A 22,876-nucleotide genomic window follows, 5' to 3' on the forward strand; every position below is an offset into this window, starting at 1 on the left:
AAAGAACAAAGAGATGGATGGACAAGGGAACAAAAGGAAGTAGAGACTGGTGGCTGGAAAAGAAGTAATGGTACAGAAGAATAAGGGTCTGCGGGCTCGAAATCCGCGGAGGGGCGATGTTCGGCGGTCGGATACTGGTTGCCAAGGCAAGAGTTTGTGCGTGCTTAGTGACTCTGATCCAGAGCGCTAAACCCAGAGATCTAGGGGTATATCAGATGTGCCGAGGAAGACTTATAGACCTTTCCAGAGCAAAGAACGATTGAGGCACGGAGGGTCCGATTCAAGCCTTGTCTGACCTTAGCCATTCGATGTGAAAGTAAAAGATGCTCCAGTAGGCCTCAGATGCACAACAACCGAGCACTGTCAGATTCGTATCAATTCGAGCGTGTGTGACAGGAATTCGTTTGTGCTGGGGCCGTAACATAGACCTGGTTAACCGAGAATGGTGCGTAGAGCCTGTGTTATGACTGATCCAATAATGAGAGAGGGGAGGAGGAGGGGGGGCTCGGAGAGAAACGGCGAGAAGGATTTGCAAGGTGGGATGGGAGGTGAGGGGATTAGGTGACCAGAGAGATGGGAATGGAGATGGAGATGGAGCGTTGATGGAAAATCACTGATCAGATTGATAAGATTACACTGGGTCCTCCCTCGTCTAGGCAAGCGATCCTCTTTCCAATTTGTGGATCCCATGTGGCGGCTCGAAAAGAGCGCCAGGCCAGCCGAAGGAAGCGTCACTGGAACGAGCAGCAAGCAGTGAATGGTTGGTTGGTTGGTTGGTTGACTGGTTGATGGTTCCCGGCCGCCGCGCGGGACCGGAGAAGGCTACAAGACTTTGACACTTGGCGACTTCAGCTATGTCCAGTTCTCTTCAAAACTATGACAGGCGATGGACCAAAGCAGCTAGAGTGACTGGTCCGGCGTGGTGGTTATCCGGGTGGACTGATACGAGAGAATTCTGCGAAAAGAGCGGCAACACTGTGTATGTACGTAAGTATGTACGTATCTCTCTGCAAGCACGCTGAAACACGTGAGCAGTCTCGGCCAGATGGGAAGTTTTCTCTTTCTCTCTCTTTCTCGCCTGCTCTCTCTCTCTCTACACTAGCCACAGAGCAATTCAAGAGTGGACATAGTAAGAGTGTATCCAAGTTGTTTGGTAAATAGGTCTGTATTCCGGTTGCGACATCCCATCTGACGATGTGCTCGAGCTTGAGTCGTAAGTAAATGGTCGGATAGTGCCGGAACAATGATGCCACTGGTCAGGCGGCCGAATAGCGCTAGTGACGCTACTAGTGTCAGTGTCTAGGCAGTAACACTAGGTAATTTCAGGTAACGCGAATACGCAACCGCTTAGGTACGCACCGATACCGGCGCCTGGCCGTGCGACCCAGTGACCATGTTAATATGTCCTAAGAGCGTCCGATCATCACATCAGAATTGCACGGTATCTGCCACAGTTTTAATAATTCAACTTTCTCTTTCACTATGTACGGATGTGGATATATTTTCAGATGCTTCTTAATTGCCAATCCTCTGAGTTAGGACTTAGACACCTATTGGGGCAGTTACTCTGCAAAGACTACATGTGCCGAATCAAATGTTACTGGGTAAGTACATAGTGCCTACTTACTGAGCTGGGAGCATCCGCATGGGGAGGACCAACAAGTTCATGATCCCAGGTATAATAATGCCCTCATATGGATGTAACTGCATGTGAACTATTGTTCTACCGCAGACTGACTACCTGCATATGTGCAATGGCTACATGTAGGATGTTGTTCATCATGATACATGGACAGAGCAGTGCTTCTATGTAAGGATGTACCTATAAGGACTTGGCGAATGTACCTAGGTACATTCTAAGCGGGTGGGTAAGGGTAGGTAGCTGCCGTAACTGTAGATTCTGAATATCAAATATCACCTCTCTAATGAGCAGCTGTTGAATATGCCATTGTGAACGACATCGAACGCAACGAGTCGGGATTTCCAAACGAACAATTAATATCGGATCTTCACATCTATGGTGATACATCAAGTGCATATCAATTTAAAAACGTGCTCCCTCTAAGCCTGAGGATCGCAGCTTCTGCAGCAAGCACATATTCAAGCTACAAGGCTATGCAAACTGCCGACGACACCACATCCCATGCATTAAACCCCAACGTCCTATCAGCCGCATCGTGCACATTTACACGACGAGCACACGTTCTCAGACAGGCCCTCAGCAATCCTCAGGGGAAACCCCAATTCAAACCATGGCACAAATGCCACACCTTGCGGCCCCCAAGCCCAACCGTCCCGCAAAATTCACCATGCCCTCCTCCCCATCCTCATCCTCCAACGCCTCTGACGACGACGACGACGAAGTAGACTCCGATACACCCCTCCCCTTCCCCACCGCGCTCCCACGCACAGATTTCCTCGCGCCCAACTTCAGCGCAGCAGAATATCTCTCCTCCCTCCCGCACCGCCACCAAACCCTCGAAGACCTACGCTCCGATCTGCGCGATCGCAGCGCCGCCATCGGGACCGAGCTCCTCGAGCTCGTGAACGCGAATTATTCGTCCTTTTTAGGTCTAGGGGATGAATTACATGGCGGCGAGGACAGGGTTGAAGATGTTCGTGTTGCGCTGCTTGGATTCAGACGTGCGGTCGAGGAAGTTAGGTCTCGGGTGAAAGATCGCGGGGCGGAGGTGAGGGGTTTAACGAGAGAGTTGGGAGTTGTTAGGGGAGAGATTGAGATGGGACGGAAGATGATTGAGTTGGATGATAGGATAGTTGCGCTTGAAGCGAGGCTTGCGGTCGGGAGTACGGGGGAGAGCGAAAGTGAGGATGACGACGACGAGGACGATGAAGAAGGCGAGGAAGGAGGGACAGGTGTCACGAAATTAACTCTGTTGGCGGGGGATTATGTCGCCGCGGATGAACTTGCCGATGAGATTGGACGGGATACGCCGATAGTGAGGAAGATGGAGGAGAGGATGATTAGGTGTCGGAATACGCTCCTCTTGGATCTCAATGCTGCGCTGAAGGAGGCTAGAAAAGCTGGGACGACGGGACGCGCGAGGCTGCTTAGGCTTATGGGGGTTTATGTCACGCTGGATGCGCAGGGTGAAGCGCTGAAGGCGTTGAAGGGGAAATGAGGATTGTGCGATGGATACTGTCCATTTATTTTACCCTTTGAAACGTATATACGTAAAACGCGCAGTTAGATACCCCATGCATGCACAAATTCCCATTAGATTGGAGCGAGGGAGATAAAGGTTGTAGAACAAGATGACTTGGTATGATACACTTTTATACAGTGCTATTGTAACCCGCTCTCTATATCAACAAAAGCGACACAACCATCTACATCTACATAGCCGTGCTTAAATGAGCCGGTGTAAGATCCTTATCCGTAGACACAAACAGTCCATTCAAACTGAATCCAGGCCCGCTCGTCGACGTGAGCACGACCTCGACGAGATCCTTCCTGACGCGGTCCTCGAGTACCGTGATATTGCCCTTGACGGAATTAATCATAGTCTTGATATTCTCCGAGAGCATCCTGGGCGTGAACTGGATATTGCCAATGGGCATGCGGATGGCGCCGATCTTCTCCCTGTAGTTCTCGGCGCCCACCATGTCGTGCATCATCGATACCACGCTCTTGGTAATCGTGTTCGTTTTCAGCGAGGGCATCAATCCCTTCGGACCTAGTATACGCCCGAGATTGGCCTTCTTGAGCGCGGGCTCGGAATCAGCGTGGCAGATGAGCCGGTTGAAGGGCAGCTTGTTGGGATTCGCCTTGATCATTTCGAAGAGAGACTCCTCGCCGAAAGCCACGGCTCCGGCAGCCTTTGCTTCGTGGGCGGCGCCGCTGTTCTCTTTGCAGATGACGGCAATCCGCGTGTCGTTTTTGACGGGGAACGGTAGCCGTATGCGGTCGCGGAGTACGGGACCGTTTTTGATGGTGCGGACCTTGAGCGCGAGCTCGTATGTTGCTGACGAAGGGGGACGGCCGACCTCGGCAGCTCGTAGATATCTATGTGAAAGGCGTCAGTCTGATATAAACGAGGATATAATGAACGAAACAAGCGGAAAGCAAATAAAGTAGGGACCGAGTCGGCTCACCTCATAGCATCGCATAGCGAAAACTGCTCTTCTCTGCTTGGCGCCGCGTATTTGTACTCTTTGAACCGCTGCTGCCTCCGCTTCTTCTTCAACTTTTCCTTTTCCCTCTCACGTGCCTGCATGGCTCGTGTGCCTACACTCTTCCATCGCACCTGGGACGTCGATGAGGGCGCCAATAATCTAGGTATTGTGGCCGCGGTTGGTCTCGCCATGGATGATAGATTCAGCCTCGCCAATGAGGCGACGCATTGGTTTGTCGTCACCATAGCGGGTGGTGAATTGTGTGGCTGTGTGTGCGTTCTCGTCGTTATCACGGTCGTGAAGTCTCATGTCGGACCAGGAGCTTCAGAGACTGGCTGGATCGACGGGGATTGGTTCGACCGGGGTCTTGGCACTGCTTTTTGGTGGAGCGAATGAATAAAATTGTTGACGCCTGAGATGTCAGGCAACAGCTTCTCTCTCTATCTTATCGCAGCCATTTATCTTATCGGGCAGCGAGCTTCCCCCCTCATCCTTGCAAGCTTCGTCACAGAGTCGGTCACCCCGCCATGGAATGCTATGCCTTTTTTTTGACCCCGCCATCAAATAAATCACATCACTGGTCGACTGATTGACTGTATATTTGATCTTATGTTGGGTTGTTGTTGACTCACACACTCCACGATATCGGGCCATAACAATACAATACGTCAGGCTTTATTGACAGCTTGATACAGTCTTCCTATTCCATTCTGTACTTATACATCTAACCTCCTTTTTTTCTTTTTTCTTTTTTTTCAATTTGATCTGTTCGTTGTCTCATTGTCATATCAAAGGGCAAAATGAAGGTAGACGAGCTCGTCGCCATCTCCGAGTCGCTGGGGGGCGATTTCAAGGCCATCGAGCCTCATCTCAATCGACTCGAGAAGCACTTGACTCTGCGCACTTACCTGTCCGGCTACACGTTGAGCGAGTTTGACCACAAGATATGGGTTGCCATCAGAAGTAACAAGGTAGCTGTATCATTTGTCCGAAAGGGATCTTATGCCAACCTTCATCGATGGTTTGTCTTTGTTGAGCAAACTCACCCCGAGATTCAAACCGAAGTCAAGGCTGCCGACAACGTCCGCAAGGCTAAGGTTCAAGCCGCCAGCCGTGCTGGAGCTAGCTACAACTTAGCCCTACAAGATACGGAGAAGGGGGTCGTCGCTCGATTCCTTCCCGAGCCATCGTGAGTAATAGCGTCAAGTTTCTTAGTGGCTAATATGGAGCTCGGCTTATTGATTGTGTACCAGAGGCTACCTTCACATTGGGCATGCCAAAGCAGCGCTGCTAAGTGACTACTTCGCCCACCAAGCATACGATGGCAAGCTACGCCTTCGTCTAGATGACACAAACCCGTCGAAGGAGAAGGGTAGGTTAATAAGTTGCAGACGTTTTGAACGATTGGCTAAATAAGTTTGAACAGAGGAGTTCCAAGACGCTATAATCGAAGATTTGGCATTGATGGGCGTCAAACCAGATGTCGTCACTTACACCTCTGACTACTTTGACCACCTTTACGAGACTTGTTTAACCTTGATCAAAGGCGGCCATGCATATGCTGATGACACAGATGTCGAGACTATGCGCGACGAGAGAGGAAAGGGTATCGAGTCAAAGAGGAGGAACAGAGCCGTCGACGAGAACTTGGCCATCTTTGAGGAAATGAAGAATGCCACCGAGGAGGGCTTGAAGAACTGCATCAGGGCCAAGATCAGTGTCGACAACCCGAACAAGGCGATGCGCGACCCCGTCATCTACCGTTGCAATCCTAACGATCCCCACCACCGCACCGGTACAAAGTGGAAGATGTACCCTACCTACGATCTGGCCTGCCCCGTCGTCGACAGCCTCGAGGGCGTCACCCATGCTCTTAGATCGACCGAGTATACCGATCGCAACCCGCAATTCCAATGGTTCCTTGACACCTTGAAGCTTCGCCAGGTGTACATGTGGGACTTCTCCCGCATGAACTTTATCCGCACGTTCCTCTCCAAGCGAAAGCTCGCCAAGCTCGTAGACAACGGCAAAGTCTGGGGCTGGGACGACCCCCGAATGCCCACGATTCGTGGCGTCCGAAGACGTGGCATGACGATTCCCGCGCTGCGCGACTTTATCCTCAAGCAAGGCCCCTCGCGAAACGTAGTGACCATGGATTGGGCCGCCTTCTGGGCCACCAACAAGAAGGAAATCGACCCCGTGGCCCCCAGACACACCGCCATATCGAAGAAGGACGCCGTCAAGATCGCCGTCAAGGGCGAGGGCGTCCCCGCGGCGCCCCGGACAGAAGACAAGCCGCTGCACCCCAAGAACCCAGCCGTAGGCACCAAGAAGGTCGCCTTCTCCCAGGAGATCCTGCTCGACCAGGCCGACGCCAAATCTTTCAAGGATGGCGAGGAAATCACGCTGATGCAGTGGGGCAACGCCTTCGTGCGCGACGTCGTGGCCGGCGCCGACCCAATCACCACCTTAACGGCCGAGCTAAACCTGCAAGGCGACGTGCGCTCCACCGACAAGAAAGTCACATGGCTCTCTACGCAGGGACAGAAGCTTATCGACGCCGAGCTCTGGGACTTTGATTACTTGATTACGAAGGACAAGCTTGAAGAAGACGATGACTTGGAGAAATTCTTGAATCCTACGACTGCGACGATGGAGGAAGCGTTTTGTGACGAGGGCGTGACGAATCTGAAAAAGGATGACATTATTCAGCTTGAGCGACGCGGGTATTACAGGGTTGATAAGGCGTATGGCGATGGGGATGAGAAGATTGTCTTGTTCTGTATCCCTACGGGTAAGAATAAATAGATACTTAGGTACGCCGCTGGATATCTGAGGACATATCTAGTATGCTAGAAAGCTATACGTATTGCTAAAGTAACTACCTAGCTACTTATGTTGAAACATAAACGTAAAGAGTCAGGAGATATGCGTACAACTAATTAATCTTGTGAAAGTGATACATGGTATTGCTAATGAATATCTATCACTCACTCACTCACTCACACGCACACACACGCGCGCGCGTATATACATACACTCGTTATCAATAGGTTTCGTTCTACTGGGTATCTATATTACTTAGGTACTTATACATAGATAGATATATCATGGATATCTTTATATATGCCCATATAAAGTCAACAACTGCCAACGTGACTATCTACGTATCGTTTACGGCGTAGCCTTACATAGGCAAGTCCCTTCACATCACGTCACGTAGTTAAACAAGTATCTAAGATAGTACTACGAAAAAGATATGTAAATAGATGAACACAGTGATTAATTTCATTGTAGCTAAATCATCAAGCCTGATTGATCTCTACTTACCTGCGCCAAGTGAATAAACAGATATACCTACCAACTTACTCAGTAAATATGAGGTTGGTATGCCATGGTATAACCGATGGTATATATGTCACATGTACTGAATGGAAGTAAACAGGTGCTTAGACACCGGCTATTAGGATCGCGAGCAGAACAAGCTTGATATACCAAGCACCCAAGCAAGCAAGAAAGCAAGAAATCTCCCACCGTGCGTTCCTCGGGATACCGTCCCTATCGCGCCGTACATCTTGTGGCTATGCTGCGCTACGCTATGCTATACAATTCTGATTCATCCTCGCGATAAGAATCGTTTACGATCCTGCCTACCTACCTACCGAGAGCAAAACGTGTCATTCAACCATGGGTGATCGCTGTGTCGGCGCCAAGTGTGTTTGGTCCTATCGGCGTTATTTTTCATCGAGGACGCTGTTTATGTCGCCTATTGGATAGGATACACAGAGAGAAAAAAAAAGGTCAAGATGAAGCAGAATGTGATAGGTGTAGGTTCTGTGCTCCGCATGAAAAATGCCATGCAAACGAAATGTAGCACCGACTTGCTTGCTTACTCGGCGATTGTACGCTGTGGTTGATTTGACAGCGGTTGGCAACATGGCATGACGTGACGATTCAACTCCCAACCTATTTGGTTACACTATTTGATATGTTGAGGTGTATGCATGCACGTGTCTATATATGTGTGTATGTGTTTTATGTAGTGTAGTGTACAACAAAGGAACGGAATGGAGCAGGCAGGCAAGCAAGCAACGAGGAGAGTTAGTCCCACGGGAATGCTAATGCTGTGGAAGATAGGGAATGTGTTGCGCGAACTATGGCTCCCTAGATGTCTAGATGTCGGGTGTATGCTTGCTTGCTAGTGCAGATCTAGCTATGCATCTACACCTTGACTCCCGTTCGAGGTTAGCTCGCCCTATGTGGTAGATGGGAGCATCGTAGCCTTGGTTCCCGCGCTCCAGCGCTCTAGAAGGTGCGGATGGTTTTGTGATCTTCTTTCATGTCGAGACGGCGACTTCAGCCGAAGGAAAATTCGGGATATCATTTCAAACAGTGAAAGAGTCATGACACCAGATGAGCTAGGAAACGAAAAGGAAGATAAAGAGAGACACGGAAGGGTGAATAGTAAGGATAAGGCGTTGTAATTGGCCATGAGTGATACGGAGACTACTCCGATTGAGGAACGTTATTGAAGTACGGCATATAGCTGTTTACAGCGACACCGAAATGAACATGCCGGGCCATGTCCTTGGAGCTTCGTTGCGTATTTGTCCAGCTGCCGCTTTAAGCTTCTATGACAAGAAGCCGTCGAATAACCGAGACATGTCGAGCAATGCTTCAAACAGGTTATTCCATGATAGGCGAGCAGGTAGCCTCGAGGAAATCAAGACTAAGAAAAACCGCCGATGCGGAAACTCCACCAAGTATGGGGATGATGCTGGGGGGCATGCTGCTGGGGCAAGAGTGACGTGCAGAGACGAGAAGTCACACAAGGCTGAAAAGGGAGATCCGAGAATGGACACGATGGACAGCAAAACAAAGCGTTTCGAGACACGAGAGCGGGCTGGCGTGGACGGCGGACGCGCACGTATTGGCCGCCGGTTCCCCCAGGCTGGGGTATGGCAGTTTCAGTGTCTTCAGCAGCATGACTTTCGCTTTACCCTTACCCTCTGCGACGCCATGCTGTTCGTCCGGTCCCTTGTCAAGCTGTGGGCGTGGAAGCCATGAGCCATGCCACGCGCCCATGGGCGAGCCAGCGGCAGCACCAATGATTGGGGAGGCGGGAAAAAGGTACAAGGAAAAGCGCAACGGGGGTTCCGAGGCTCGTAGCCAACCGTGAGCTACGGAGATGATGCACTCAAAGGGCCGAGGTGGACGCGGGCCGGGTTGGACTAGTGGAGGTCTTGGTTCATAGGCTCTGATGGGCTTGCGGTGGCCATTTCGATGCGTTGGCACTCAGGAATAATATCCATCGAGAAAAAAAAAGAGGAGCACGTTCAAGATTGCCTGTGGTGCGTGGACGACGTGGATTGGGTGGATCGGAGGGGTTGGCAACCCCGTCCGGCTCCTCTTTTCACGTCGTCGTCTGTTTTAGGCTCTCGCGTGCCAGCGCAACGCTTCGCTCCAGGCACAAGAGAGATTAGTAGAGATGGGGAGGAATAATAATAATGATAATAATAATAATAATAATGCATTACCTGGTTGATAGAATTGGAAATATATTTGCAATCAATCACCATAGCATGGTCATTATTGCTGACTAAAAAAGCTACAACGAAATGTGCCAACTCGTTAGTAAGATGCTGTATGTAGCGGTAGATGGTTAGGTATTCGGCCGTCTTCGGACTGGACATCGGTTTATAGACCAGAGAGACAGTTATGTCGGTTATGTCGGTTATGATAGGACAAATGATGGATAGATAGCACAACGAAATGGCGGAGAACGAGATGAGGAACACAGGCGGACAGATAGACAGATAGGCAAGAAGCAGGCAGGCAGGCAGGCAGGTCAGGTAGGTAGCGCAGGCTGGCCGTCAAATGGACGAGATAATAGGTGACTGGCCATGCACGATGCAAGGCCAGCTCAGCAAGCAGCTGTCCGCCTTTTCGCAGTCCTGCTGTCCGCCACTCGCCATCCGCCATCTGCCTCGTCAGAGACATTTGGCAGTGGCGTTTCGTGAGCTGGTGAACAGACTGGAAGCAGAGGACGAATTAAAACAAATTAAATCAAGATCAGAATTTTCTTTGGTTCTTAGGTAGGCTGGAAAATGAACGTCATCTCGTTTTCCGCGCGCTGTGTCACCGCGTTATGACTTGCGCCTGCCGGGTTTCTTTCCAGGGTACGTACTTTCCTTGCATGGGCAGGCAAAGGGAATCGAGTCAACTGCTGCCTTTGTTGTCGCTGCTGATGGTGATGACAAGAGGTGAAGGAAAAAGAAGCGGTGGGATAGTAGCGCCCTCTCGGACGGCTGACCAGCTCATCTATCGTGTCACGGATTTTCTCACTCACGCCCGCACGACGACGACGAGACACGCAGTCGCGTTAGTGTCCTTCCTCCCTTGCGCCTGAATCATGTACAGCATAGTCCAGTATTGGTAGGAATTGGAGAAGCTGAAAGATGGAATAAGCAGGTCTCATGCGCTGCCATGCTTTGCGAAATGGAAGAGAATTTCTGATGGAGAGAGGCGCTTCTATTATTATCATGGGTAATATTGCATTGCCATGCCATTACTATTGCTACCTATCACCTTCAACGTTGTCTTGTTTCAAGGCAGCTGGTTGGTAGATTGGCAGGTTTGGCGGACGTCTACGTGGACAAGACGGAAAACGTGCATTTGATGGAAGAGCTGCGACTTTTCGATGTTTCAATTGGAGCGAGTGATGTACACAACAGTGTTCAAGCATAGTTACCTATCGGTAATGAGCGGCTATTGCTACCGCTATCGAAACATGTCCCGAGGGACGGGATCCATGAAGCAAATACATGTAATACCCTATACCCTGAGAGTTAACACATGTTAAAAAGACAGGGATAGGGATGGGCGGGCGATGGGTGGGAAAGAAGAAGACGTCCGGAGCACGGAGCACGGCATTTCGTGGCACTTGCCGCCTTTGGTAGCCAGGCACTGCATCGGGCCCCCCTGTCTTGCTCGTCTTCCCTGTCTTTCCCCCGTCTCTCCCTGTCTCTTATTCTTGGTGCGTGTTGATATTGCTTTTCTGCCTTCTTGGACACTTCTCGGACACTTCTTTCGAGCATCTACTAGTCCTTCCATGCATCGTCTTTGCCCGTTAGGGAACATACTACTGTATGTGCTAAGTCTTATAGTACCTAGGTATCATGAACGAGGACGCACAGAAGAGAAAACTTCGAAGCGGGGACAAAGAGGCGGACCGGCTACGGATGATACATACCCAAAGTAGGACTCCCTACATGTCACGAACCAAGCTACTGTATACATGCTACACCATACACCACCGAGTGCCACAGATAGATATCGAGGTAAGCAGAAGGCGAACGGAAGCAGGGAAAAGGGAAAAGAGAATCAGTAGGTAGCGAAGAACACGACGATGCAAGTGACAGAAAAGAGACAGTCTATAGTGGGTTCCAGTGGACCGGTATCAAGTGGTTCATGTCCAGTCACGAGGAAACATTCACCCTCCTCCAGCCTCGAAGAGACAGAATCTCGTCCTCTTTTGGTAGTGTTTGAAACATTTGCTGGAGGTTTATACTATAACAACAACATGGCTAACCACATGTGTACCCTCACTACAGCAGCTCCTGCAATATTACCCACTTAGGTAAGTATGTCCATGATATCTGGACGTAGGTCATTTGTGTAGAAACAAAATGCAAAAAATCGAATCCAGCGCACAACCGACAACAGACAACGCGATGACAGCGAGGACAACGAGGACGACGATGGCGCCCGACATTATTATTATCTCGAATGGGATTAGAGACTGGCGTGCGTCTGCTGGCCTTACCGCAAGGTACAGTTGGTGTAGGTATATCTGCCTACCTAAGTGGACATGGCAGCCCACATTTAACCACATTTCGACACATTTTTGACGCCTGCGTTTGACACAACATCCCCGTCAGATGCGGTGTGCTCGTCGTGGATTGGTAGCAGTGCATCTGCTGCATCTGCTGGTGCTGCTGGCTACGACAGGGGAGATGCTGATGCTGGTGCTGGTGCTGGCGCTGATGCTTCTTCTTCTCCTCCTCAGACTCCTCCCTCCTCCGCCTCTGCCTCTCTCGGTACTCGTCGTCCGTCTATGGCCAAGTATCTTTTCTGCGTGACCGATACAGGCCAGGTACATCCCTACTGGTCCCTTGACTGATCCCTACTAGGCCGCGCTCTACTGTGCATGTACGCTACATGTGCGCTGTATGTAGGCCTGGCTGGCTGCATCACAATCCATCACATCAGTCCAGGGACCAGAAAAGGTACATCTGCGTAGGTATTTCATTCACGCATCTCAACCTCGATTCATCCACCATTCCACCCATCCCATCCATACTTATTATATCCTGGATATGTTACATGTATGTAGGTATACCTACCTGTATCATACATATCATACGTCTGTCGATTCTACACTACTTACAGCATATTGCATGGCATCCATCCCCTACAGCAGACATTAATTATATGTACATACGGTAGATCCACAGACTTGTCTACATACCTGATACCTGTCGACCTGCTTGTCTGATGAACATTGAAAGTATTGATTCACGCCCTATACCTCGCTCCCCACCTAGTCCTACACACAATATCTCATATCTCGACACTTGGAACCTCGTCTACACGACACGACAGACAGACCAAATACTGCACCGATACATATACATATACATACATATACGGGCCCCCCCTCTACCTGTAACGAGTACCTACATCATCATGTACTGATTACTGATCTCTGTTTGTATCTTCTTCTCTCCTTAGAACTACATACCTCAGAGAGCTTGCCGCTTTCTTCTGCTATCCCACCCCCAATTTCACGACTCCTCTCTCTTATACTCCTCATCTACTTCCGGGGCTTCTTGGAGGTTGAACACCCCCCCAAAGAGACGGATCGGTAGAACTTGGGACAGCCAGCACAACGGTGAAGGTGACAGGACAGGAATAGAACCGTTCACCACCAAACCATTTGCTCCTCTGCCTCGTTTACCTACCCGCCCAGCGAGTGAGCGAGCCAGCCAGACAGCCCGCCAACTATCCACACCCACTCTCGCTCCAACGCTCACACCCAACTCGATACCTTACTTACACGCATTTCTGCCCGAGCTCCGACGTTGCTGTCGCCGCTGAAATGAGCTAAAATCGCCATCCCGCCTGACCGGCCTCCCTCCATTACCTATTAACTCTGACAACCCCCCTCCCTCTTTCTTACACCATCTCCCGTGGTCCACCCAACCTCCGCCAGCCAGCTAGCCAGCCAGGCCTGCCGGGATTAGCTTAAACAGCTATCCTACCACCACGCGCGAGCCTTGACTGTGTCGACGACTTGTTTCGATTCGATTTTATATCGAAACGAAGTCCTTTTCTGCTTCGATCCGCAACTGCTGCGGCAGAAAAGTCTCTGGCAACCCTTACAGTCCTTACGTATCCGAATCGGGCAGCGCCGCAAAACCCTGGCCGGTCGCAAAGCTCCCCCGCAAACCTGGCTCGTGCCCAAGTAGCTGTCAGGGCGTTCTTGCGACTGCAGACGCTGTTTCCTTGCTGATTGTCCATTCTTTATGGACTCATCATGATCTCCATGCAGCGCTCACTTTCGTCTCCGGTCTGCGTCCATCCAGCCCCTCGTGAGTGATCCCGTACCGCACGAGGGTACCTATCTTCTCTGTCTTGTGCTCGTGGTTGCTGATTTGTTATTGCGCTGCTCTGCAGCTGTACCGACGACCGCAGCGAACCCTTCGAGACCTCCGACTCCGTCTCACGATGCGCTCGTTGTTACGTCACAGCCACGCCGGCATCGATCGCGAAGTCCTGTGCATTCTGCCCCGCCCCCCGAACCTGCTGGCCCAGCCTCAGAGCTGACCAGCGATCAGCCCGACAACGATCACCGAGTCCACGATGACAATGCCGTGAAACAGGACTCAGGCACAAGTGTGTCCAAAAAACCGCTTGTAGCTCAAGCTTCGACTCAACCGAGTGCTGCTCCCCCCAATGAACGCACGAGTACATCTTCGAGTACCCCTCATTCTGCTCTCAAGGACGCTCTTAACGATACGCTCAAGGACACCCTCAAAGACGATGACTCCCCTCGCACACTTCCGCAGCCGCTCTTGGGCGATGTATCACAGTATACACATAATTACGTTACCGTTGAGGATGATGGGACTACCCTTCAGGAACTGGCCCATTTAGTTCGACTCTCTAAATACCAAGAGCGCAAGCGCGCTCATACGCGTGTTCGTCTTCAAAGAAGTCTAATCTCAACTGCTCTGTCTGCGCGCCTGACCCGCTGTGGCGAAACCACGCAGCGGAATCTGGCCGATCTTTTTCGATCTGGAGACACCCATATGTTTGCTAAGGTATATGATGCTGTTCAGGATGTTCGTAACAGCTGCGATGCCACCCGTCGCTACGCTCTTTTGGAACCAGACATGGAGCCTCTCCAGTCGCTGGGCATGGCATCGTCCGAGACACTGGACAATCCACCTAGTGTCGCAGGGAGTATCAGCAACAGTCCTGTTACGCCCTTTCTCGCTGACCTCGACAATTCATCTAGAGAGATAATTCTGCATTTTCTAGCCCAAATACGCACGAACCCAGACTACTTGGCATCCCGATTGTGCGCCCTTAGCGTGACCGAACTCCAGGCTCTCACTGTATTCCATGTTGGATTGGATCCCATAGAATCTGTTCTGCCGTTTGGTAACACGCAATCTAGCGGGCGCGGAAGTACCAGCGCTGCGAATAAGAGCTCTGCTAGTGCTGTTGAGCGGCTTCTATCATTTCAGCGCCACGACCCCTTATCTGCACTCATTTACACTTGCTTCGCCAATTCTGCTGGACCAGACAGTGCTGAAGATAAGCGAAGAACCCAGGTATGGGCCACTGCCTGCTCCCGTCTGATCCAGGCCGCTCCCGTTGAGTATGAAAACGTCCTCGTGGCTATAGTCAATGTTTGGTCCGCTATGCGTGATTGGTCCGGACGATCCAGTATGGAGTGGTTTATCATGAAAGTCTTGAAAGATGGGGCTTTCCTCCTAGACAGGGCCGACGATCCTCAAGGCAACAGATTCCACGATATCGGAGATTGGACTACCAAGGATACAATCAGGATCGAAGAATTCTATGATCAGGTCTTGAATGAACTATTTGACCTCCTTGATGATGAGGATGGCACTGGTATTCCCGAAGGTGTTTTGGAACTAGGAAATGAGATCTTACGCCACCTACAAAACATCGCCCCGTCCAAGGTCGACTCTACGCGACATTGGTTTGTATACAAATGGATATTTTCCAACTGGCTGACGGCAGTCCTAATCCATCCCGAGAACTTTGGAATGATGGCCGAGTACAATATTACCGAATATGGCTGCCAAAGGATACTCAAGAACGTCGCGCTCAAAGCCCGGGACTTGGTTAATGATATGCTAGTGCCTCACCATTTAGGACAGCCCGTGTCTACCCCTTTGAAGATCAAGAAGCACATCGAGAATCTAGTAGGTCGGTTCAAGCCGTCGAGGAGCCCAAAGACGGCGAGGCTACTTCCTGCCAGATCCATCACTTCCTTGCGAGAGACGGCCGAGGTGCACCCCTACCTCGTTGTGAGCCCCGCTGATCTCGTTACTCTTGTCAATGTCCTTTTCCCAGAACGTCGGCCTCAGTCTGCTCACTCAAGCAGCGCTCGGTCTGCCGCGCCATCCATATCAGGCTTCTCGGCCATCTCTCAGCCGATTTCCGTAGCAACATCCAGACGTGATATGGATACAACGTCTATCCTAGGAATGAGTGTCTCGCCTGTACGTAGCGAAACTACGTCTTATGAGCCTTTGCTTGAACAAGCTTTGGGTACACCACAACGGTATTCACCCCCCTTTTCGGATGCGCCTTCCCGACCACCGAACAGTTATGAAGAAGATGGCCCAAAGCTCCGCGCTGCCATACGTGAAATGGCTCAGGTCCTCGGCGCCGATGCTGTGGCTGGCTCATGTCACCCATGTGCCGAGAGGTGGGCGGTTCTTTTCGTGTCTGCCGATGGAGAAAAACTTTCTTTACAGATGACTTACGACCCGGATGACGACGAAGATGAGGAAATCTCGTCTGCAGCTAGTGAAGATGACGAGCTAGAGGAAAAGTCCGTGCTCAGCAAAGATTATCATCAACTCCGCGACTCTGTCTTGAGGCTTGTAGAAGACTTCGAAATACCCCGAAATATCGAGGATGGTGATAAAAACACGACATTTAGCAACCGCGCATCAAGACTGAAGAAATACCGGTCTAAGAATAAGATCATTACCCCGGAGAAAAACATCAGCATGAACAGCCGGAACCCGTACCGAAAACGTGAAGAAAATACTAATGACTCGGGGGATCATTCAGTGTTAATTGCAATGTTAACGGCCGCATCCTCGCAGTCAGGAATCCAATCGGACTTTGTAGCAGCGCATATGTATTGGAAGACTCTCCAGCAGCTGAATGCTCTGGTATCTCCTTCGCTCCGGAAAAATGGTTTCGCATCTTTACTCAACATATTCTCGCGCGGTCCTCGGGATTCACTGCATCAGTCTGCATCAGCCATTGAAGAGTACGACGCCTGGCTTATCTGGTTAAAGCAAAGCCAGGAAAGACATGAAGGTTTGATCGATACTATGATGACCCGCCTCAAAGCCCTTCGAGACAAGATGTGGTATGTAACAGAGGTTCGGAACTCTGAAGTCTACGTCCATGCCCGCACCCTTTGCAGTGCCCTCAAGATTATGGGCGTGCCCCGCATGCCAGGTTCCTTCCAAGAAAGCCGCGCCCAGCTCGCGCGCAACCCTACACTGAATTTCATTCACAAGGCAGAATCACAGATGCTTAGTCTTCTCGCCGCTAGAGAGGATCAAGGAGGGCCTAACAAGCTCACGGATGATCAGGTAGAGAAGACGAAGAAGTGGCTGCAGCAATCAAATGTGAAAAATCTGTGTGCGGGCGAAGAACGAATCCACCGCCTCTGTTGCGAGATCGATAACTGTGTGGCCAGATTAGTTGGCGACAGCGTGACAGCAAACCCTGTTCTTTGGTCCAGCGCTTTATACATGCGAGATCGGAAAACATTTGATGGCCCTCCCCGCCGTGGCCGGGATCGTGAGAGCAGCTATGGAGCCGATGATGCTATGAGCGTCATTAGCAGCGAGTATAACCGAAGATGGACACCGTCTGCCAATCGCCCTAGTTCGGTGTTGCGCAACATGTCCATGCATAATAGGAGTCAGATTTCCATCGACTCGGGTCGCCATAGTCTGTCTCGAGCTAGCACAGCTGCGCTGGATATGTTAGACTCCCGTGAATATCACTACGGCCATTCATCACCATCAATCGATTCCGCCACAACCTTCTTTTCCCCTTTCAACTCAACTATGTCAGCCAGCAGCTCGGCAACCTCTCGTGCACAGTCCCCTACTGGGAGCCGGTCCGGCCTACCAGGCTTGTTTTCCCATCCTTATCAACAGTCGCTACCTTCAACTGCCTCACTAACACAACCCGACACAACGGCCTCGTCTACTGAGACTGTCCAGCAACAACGCCTTTCGGAAGAAAAGCACCGTTTCTTGTCGGACCTTCGCCAAACACTGCTAAGTCTCCTATTATCTGATCTGGGCAACTTCCTTTACGCCTACGGCTCGGAAACAGATGTATGGTTTAACGACTTGGGTCAAGAGTGCCTAGAGCTTAGATCGGCAGAGCATGAAGTTCGCGGGCCAGCGACTCAAGAAGCAAACACTGGACCCTCGAGGCAGCGGGCCCTCGAGAAGAAAAAGAGCTCCATCAATTTACGTGAAATTGGAGACTCCCAAGTTGGACAAGCAATACACAGACGCGATAGCCCATCTGTACGGAACTACAGCAGCACAGGGGCTAATGAGAAGGCCTCGGCTAGTGTCTCTTCATCGGCTCTCAAAGACACGGCTTCTTTTCCATACAGGAAAGCATACCAGAGACTTTTGAGGATGTTCTCTATCCACCCCAACCCATATACCAAACTAAACATCCTGTACGAGCTTGAACAGCTTATCAGCGCTTCTCTGTCTTCGGGTGGTCGTCGCTCACGCTTGGCTCCACGAAATCAGCCGAACTCCAATGACGACCAAGGAGCATCTGCAAAACAAGAGCAGGGTGATAAGGACCGTCGTCCTGCTATACACGCCGGACCGTCAGCATCGGGCCTTGGCATACGGAGTGCCTCAGACGTTGAAACACGATCGATCGCTCCTATCAACAAAGGACACCAAGATTCACTACGCACAGTTTTGCAGTCTCTACTCCGCGATATAGACATTCGCCCCAAGACGTTATTCCGTGATTTACAATTTATCAGTGCCTTTGTACCTTCTTCTGTTCTTGACCTCGATCGGAACGATGCATATTTTGATACGGTAGTGGCAGCCATGTCACTCAAGAAAGAAGTCGTTTCGACCATGGTTGAGGTGGCCGATGGGATAGTAGCCGCCTCCCGCAAGTCAAGCACAGGCAGTAGTTATGGGATGGGCAGCATGGGTAGCATGCTGGACCCCATGTTCACGAAGAGCTCTCTGCATGACGCCGCCAGGATGTTGACGATCGCGGCCAAGGAGAACGATCCGACGGCGCAGCGTGAACTGGGCCTACTCCAGCTATCCAACCCTGAGCTCGTCGCTCGGACCACCCTCCCACTGTCCAAACCGCGCGATGTATTTAAACAGTTGCCCGCTATGGAAACCTCGGGTAGTACCCGGCCTGGAAGTAGCATGCGGCATCATCAGGGAGACCGCGGCGCTAGAACTGGACTGGGTCTAGTGGGTTCTTCGTCGTCAATGCCTGGTGGTGGCGGCAGCGCGGATCCTACTGGTATTAATGGGGATGTTAGGAGCGATCCTGCGCTCATGTGTGTTGCGCTGCACTGGATGGAGACGGCGCAAGAAGGCGGCGATGAACTTGCGAGGAATTTCATGAGTCAGAGCAGAGAGATTTAAGTTATGTGGTGCTACGTTTCGAGGGTGAAGATTTTGCATGTTCACGGTCCTATTAGGGACTATTTTTTCTCCCCATTGCATATATCAAGGTACAGGATTGGGTAAAGGAGCCTAGCATATACATAAGGAATCCGGCAGGGCAGGGCATTTCTGGTTGTATGGGATGGGATGTTATGGAATCCCTGTTGTTTTGAAAGGTTTTGTATTGTTGGTTTTCACTTTATTTTCTGATACCCCTATATAGTTCGCTCTTCTCTCTTCTATATTCTCTTTGAGGTTTGGTGAATTGACTATGCTGGTTGATGTGTTATTTGATGTGTTATATCTATGGTGACTTAGTCATGTATGAGTGCAAATCATGAATACTAGTGTGTATAGTATACGGAATAGAGCTCGTTTTACTACCCAGTTTGAAGGTGTGAGATTTCACTATCTACATACTCCGTGACTAGACTAAACATTTTGTTTATCTTTCTACTTGCTTTAGGTAGCTATTGCAGATATGGAATTCGGTGTGTTAAAAGTCTTTGGATATCTGAAGATCGTGTGCTGTTTCATCCCGTGCTCTGTTTGTTCTCTCTGCCCTGGCAGATCAGATAAGCTATAGCAACGATTTTTTTTCTACCTATTTTCAATTCGTGCATTTGTATATCTCACTTCCTCTTTACTATACGTTTCCTCGTTTTCAAAATCATATATTATCCATTCAATCTAGGGAATGAGCTCTACGAAATAATATCATGTATCGATATATAAGCGTGAAGACGCAGTTTGAGTTAGGTTTGGTCCGGGGGATGCGACTGGGTTAGGTTGACTTGTAGGGCTTTACATTCATTCAGGCGAGCAGGAACACGTGAATGCGTGTGGTTGGGATATCTTGCCTTGATTCCTGCTGTGAGAGGCAGTTCGAGAGATAGATTGAGAGAGAGAGAGATGGAATGATATGATGGTACATATGTTTCCTATGGGCTTGAGCTTAGATCACATGGTTTTAGAGAATGAATGTGTAGATATAGGTTAGTGGCTTAGATATTTCGCTCTTTCTATGGAATATGTAAAATTTGTATACAAGTCTGGTGATTTCAGTGTAGACAGCGTATGATAACCTTCGTGCTTTTCTAGGCGTCTTGATCTGCCTTGCTTTTCTGGTTATGCAGTCCATTTGTTTGTCTCCCTACCCTGTTTGTTTGCTGTATTGGAATGGGGGGGCCGAGGTTACGGTTTTATTTTGCTGGAGTAATCCTCCCTTTTCTCGTCTTGAAAGTTTCCACATATCATCTTACTAGTACTTCGTCTTTTCAATTTCGACGGCCCGTTAGATAAATCTAAGTCTTGTTTATATTGTTCTACGAAAAATAGGGTATCATGGGAGAATTTAATCTATCTTTCTACCACCTATCCTATTCGCTGCTTGCGCGCTCCTCCCTTTCGCATCCTTCGTGTCTTCGTCCATTGCTACGACGGTCATGTCCGAGCGCACGCGGAATTGTCTGCCGCGCCAGTTCACGCCTGTGCCGAGGAAGACGGCCCAGGTCCATATCGGCAGTGCAAGGACCTCGCGCCCGACCCAGGCGAGAAGCCACTCGCCAAATAGTCGCTTTTCAGCTCCACCACGGCTGGAACCCCGGGCGAATGCCGGTGTGTCATCGTCAACTGAGATACTCAGCCCGGCATGTAATCTCTTGAATACGGCTCGGTCGACAAGTATCCAAACCGTAACGCCTAGCACCCAGCACCACAATAGGGCGGACCAAGTCTGAGGGATCCCGAGTTTGTCGTGAACAACAGGGACCGTCGTAAGGCCGAAGGAGAGGTAAAAGCAGCATACAAGACTCTCGACGCCGTGCTCGACCAAGGTCGCGGATAATACGGTCCACTTCCGAGCGCGGAGCCATCGGACTCTACGCGCCGTGTATGCGCGGATAGACATACCGGCCATGGGCTGAATAGCTAGGTCGCCGTAGACGAGGCCGTGGTTCGCGAATCCAGGGATATCGGTGCGCCAGAGGAGGTCACCAATCACATGATCCTCGCACATGTACGAGGAGAAATGGTCTATGCCTTTGGGAAGAGGGATGGACTTCTGAGCGAGGATGGGATTACGGGCGGGATCAGTAGCATCGTCAAGGTGAGACTTGCGGAACATGTTGCTCTTGCCAACTATGCAGGGCGCAATTCCGACAGTATTGATGGCACAGTAGAACTTGGCGTGCGTGGTCGCCATGAACATCTCCTCGAGTCTTCCGCCGCCGTGCGCCCATGATCGCGAGAGCACAGATGAGGGCACGCCTACGTCGCCTGTACCTGAGCCACCCGTCACTGAGGCGCTTGACAGGAGAGCTTGGCCTTCGGTTCCCACGTGGCTCATGGATGTCACGGTGTCGACGACGAGAGGGAGCTGGTGGACGAATTTAAAGGGCTTGGCCCGTCGGCCGTCGGGCAGGAAGCCGCATAGCTTGTCCACCATGCGGCCGGCGACGTCCTTGGCGATCCAGATGTTGCAGTCGATGGGCCATACGATATCCCCCTTGGCCTCCCTGTAGGCCCGGCTCACATTGCGGATCTTGGGGTTTGGGCCGATGTTGTTCGCCTCGGCTTGCTCTTCGGTGAGGTAAGGGTCGTCAGTCTCGATGAAGACCTTGGCGTCGAAGTCTGGGAAATCGGCGACTAGTTTGCAGAGAACGGGATAAGCTGGGTCCTGTCTCGACTCGACGCAGAAGTAGATGGTCAGCTTGTCTCGAGGGTATGTCTGGTGAAAGACGGAGGCGAGGCATTCGTAGAGACCGGGCTCGAGGCCCTTGGCCGGACGAATAATGGTGACATGGGGGATTTCGTGCTTGGGCAGAGTCGGTGAGACGGGTTTCTTGGGTATCGAGGAATAGTTTCGGAAACTGTTGTCAAGGGTATTTGTCAGGTTATACTGTGCCGAACCAAGAAAATGAAAAGGAACAAAATAGACAGGGCATGGGGACGTAATGCGTACAGCGTGAAAGTGCCGAGACCTTGGACGACCAGAACGAGACAGCCCCAGAACAAGCCCACACAGGCTAGCAGGTATATTATCGTGTGCATTAGATGGACATGGTGTAGGTACAAGTAGAGGGAGCGGATATGTATTTTGAGTAGACAGTTGACGGCAAAGAGTGGTGTTGCTGTAGGTTAAGGTAACCTAGATTATATTAGTTGGGATGGTCGGGTAGATTTCCAATCTCTCTGTAACTTCAAAATTCCAATCAAGCTACGCAGTAATATCCCACGTGGCATGTACTATTCATCACCAAACGAGGGGCGGGCAACAGCGAAGAGGAAGAGAGGCCGGAGAGAAAAGAAAAAAAAAATTCAAAACAATGGCATCGTCACATTGAAAATCACTGTCTAGATACTGGATAGATCGCTCTAACTCTAGCCACTGCTCCACACGGGACTCACAATACTGGTAGTCTGCCTCTCTATATGTACCTACCACCTATCCTTGTTCCTATTTAATTAGATTAGCAACGTAAAGAAAGTCACCGCTCCGAATCGTTGAAAATTGTAATTGCATATCGGACGAGTAGACGGACGAGTAGATAGACAAATTAATGAGGCGCTCGCTTAGGTTTGTTGTAGATAAGAGGGAAGTGCTAGTTGTACCTGAAGGCGCTAGAAAAGTGCTATCCAGCACCTGTAGGCGGTGATTAGATCTCATGTTAGCGGTGTTAGTGGGCATTTATAGGCACCGGTCTCAG

At 50.5% G+C, this 22,876-nt stretch overlaps 6 protein-coding genes across 6 annotated transcripts; 4 read left to right on the plus strand and 2 right to left on the minus strand.

Annotated features, from left to right (window-relative positions):
- The first annotated feature begins 1,908 nt into the window (after window positions 1-1,908).
- Window positions 1,909-3,280, plus strand: F5B22DRAFT_618757 (oligomeric golgi complex component, COG2-domain-containing protein). Its single transcript, XM_047975730.1, has one exon. It carries the CDS (start codon window positions 2,253-2,255, stop codon window positions 3,138-3,140), a length of 888 nt encoding a protein of 295 aa, XP_047827951.1. The 5' UTR covers window positions 1,909-2,252; the 3' UTR covers window positions 3,141-3,280.
- On the minus strand, window positions 3,281-4,522 carry F5B22DRAFT_618758 (50S ribosomal protein L1). The gene is made up of 2 exons (XM_047975731.1): window positions 4,114-4,522; window positions 3,281-4,024 (listed from the first exon to the last, which is right to left on the minus strand). The coding sequence occupies exons 1-2, from the start codon at window positions 4,377-4,379 to the stop codon at window positions 3,355-3,357; spliced, it is 936 nt and encodes a 311-aa protein (XP_047827952.1). The 5' UTR covers window positions 4,380-4,522; the 3' UTR covers window positions 3,281-3,354.
- Window positions 4,523-4,658: 136 nt separating this feature from the next.
- Window positions 4,659-7,384, plus strand: F5B22DRAFT_375625 (tRNA synthetases class I, catalytic domain-containing protein). The gene is made up of 3 exons (XM_047971210.1): window positions 4,659-5,323; window positions 5,388-5,506; window positions 5,561-7,384. The coding sequence occupies exons 1-3, from the start codon at window positions 4,935-4,937 to the stop codon at window positions 6,940-6,942; spliced, it is 1,890 nt and encodes a 629-aa protein (XP_047827953.1). The 5' UTR covers window positions 4,659-4,934; the 3' UTR covers window positions 6,943-7,384.
- A 1,322-nt stretch (window positions 7,385-8,706) lies between these two features.
- F5B22DRAFT_649486 (uncharacterized protein) lies at window positions 8,707-9,201 on the plus strand (the record flags this gene model as incomplete). The annotated part of the gene is made up of 1 exon (XM_047979179.1): window positions 8,707-9,201. One exon carries the CDS (start codon window positions 8,707-8,709, stop codon window positions 9,199-9,201), a length of 495 nt encoding a protein of 164 aa, XP_047827954.1.
- Window positions 9,202-13,312: 4,111 nt separating this feature from the next.
- Window positions 13,313-19,425, plus strand: F5B22DRAFT_375608 (uncharacterized protein). The gene is made up of 2 exons (XM_047971209.1): window positions 13,313-13,787; window positions 13,873-19,425. The coding sequence occupies exons 1-2, from the start codon at window positions 13,733-13,735 to the stop codon at window positions 19,146-19,148; spliced, it is 5,331 nt and encodes a 1,776-aa protein (XP_047827955.1). The 5' UTR covers window positions 13,313-13,732; the 3' UTR covers window positions 19,149-19,425.
- A 976-nt stretch (window positions 19,426-20,401) lies between these two features.
- On the minus strand, window positions 20,402-22,423 carry F5B22DRAFT_375853 (glycosyltransferase family 21 protein). Its single transcript, XM_047971211.1, has 2 exons — window positions 22,132-22,423; window positions 20,402-22,039 (listed from the first exon to the last, which is right to left on the minus strand). Exons 1-2 carry the CDS (start codon window positions 22,218-22,220, stop codon window positions 20,524-20,526), a joined length of 1,605 nt encoding a protein of 534 aa, XP_047827956.1. The 5' UTR covers window positions 22,221-22,423; the 3' UTR covers window positions 20,402-20,523.
- Between the last annotated feature and the right edge of the window lie 453 nt (window positions 22,424-22,876).

Source organism: Xylaria bambusicola (genome assembly GCF_022495145.1).
Source record: "Xylaria bambusicola strain CBS 139988 unplaced genomic scaffold F5B22scaffold_43, whole genome shotgun sequence".
NCBI lineage: Eukaryota > Fungi > Ascomycota > Sordariomycetes > Xylariales > Xylariaceae > Xylaria > Xylaria bambusicola.

Bases quoted from the DNA above. Each gene is read 5' to 3' on its own strand.
- F5B22DRAFT_375625 (XM_047971210.1), top strand. From the start codon at position 4,935: ATGAAGGTAGACGAGCTCGTCGCCATCTCCGAGTCGCTGGGGGGCGAT. The intron at 5,324-5,387 runs GTGAGTAATAGC...ATTGTGTACCAG, and splicing joins CGATTCCTTCCCGAGCCATC to AGGCTACCTTCACATTGGGC. The intron at 5,507-5,560 runs GTAGGTTAATAA...AAGTTTGAACAG, and splicing joins AAACCCGTCGAAGGAGAAGG to AGGAGTTCCAAGACGCTATA.
- F5B22DRAFT_618758 (XM_047975731.1), bottom strand. From the start codon at position 4,379: ATGGTGACGACAAACCAATGCGTCGCCTCATTGGCGAGGCTGAATCTA. The intron at 4,025-4,113 runs GTGAGCCGACTC...CCTTTCACATAG, and splicing joins TCGCTATGCGATGCTATGAG to ATATCTACGAGCTGCCGAGG.
- F5B22DRAFT_375853 (XM_047971211.1), bottom strand. From the start codon at position 22,220: ATGCACACGATAATATACCTGCTAGCCTGTGTGGGCTTGTTCTGGGGC. The intron at 22,040-22,131 runs GTACGCATTACG...CCTTGACAACAG, and splicing joins GGTCTCGGCACTTTCACGCT to TTTCCGAAACTATTCCTCGA.
- F5B22DRAFT_375608 (XM_047971209.1), top strand. From the start codon at position 13,733: ATGATCTCCATGCAGCGCTCACTTTCGTCTCCGGTCTGCGTCCATCCA. The intron at 13,788-13,872 runs GTGAGTGATCCC...GCTGCTCTGCAG, and splicing joins CTGCGTCCATCCAGCCCCTC to CTGTACCGACGACCGCAGCG.
- F5B22DRAFT_618757 (XM_047975730.1), top strand. From the start codon at position 2,253: ATGGCACAAATGCCACACCTTGCGGCCCCCAAGCCCAACCGTCCCGCA.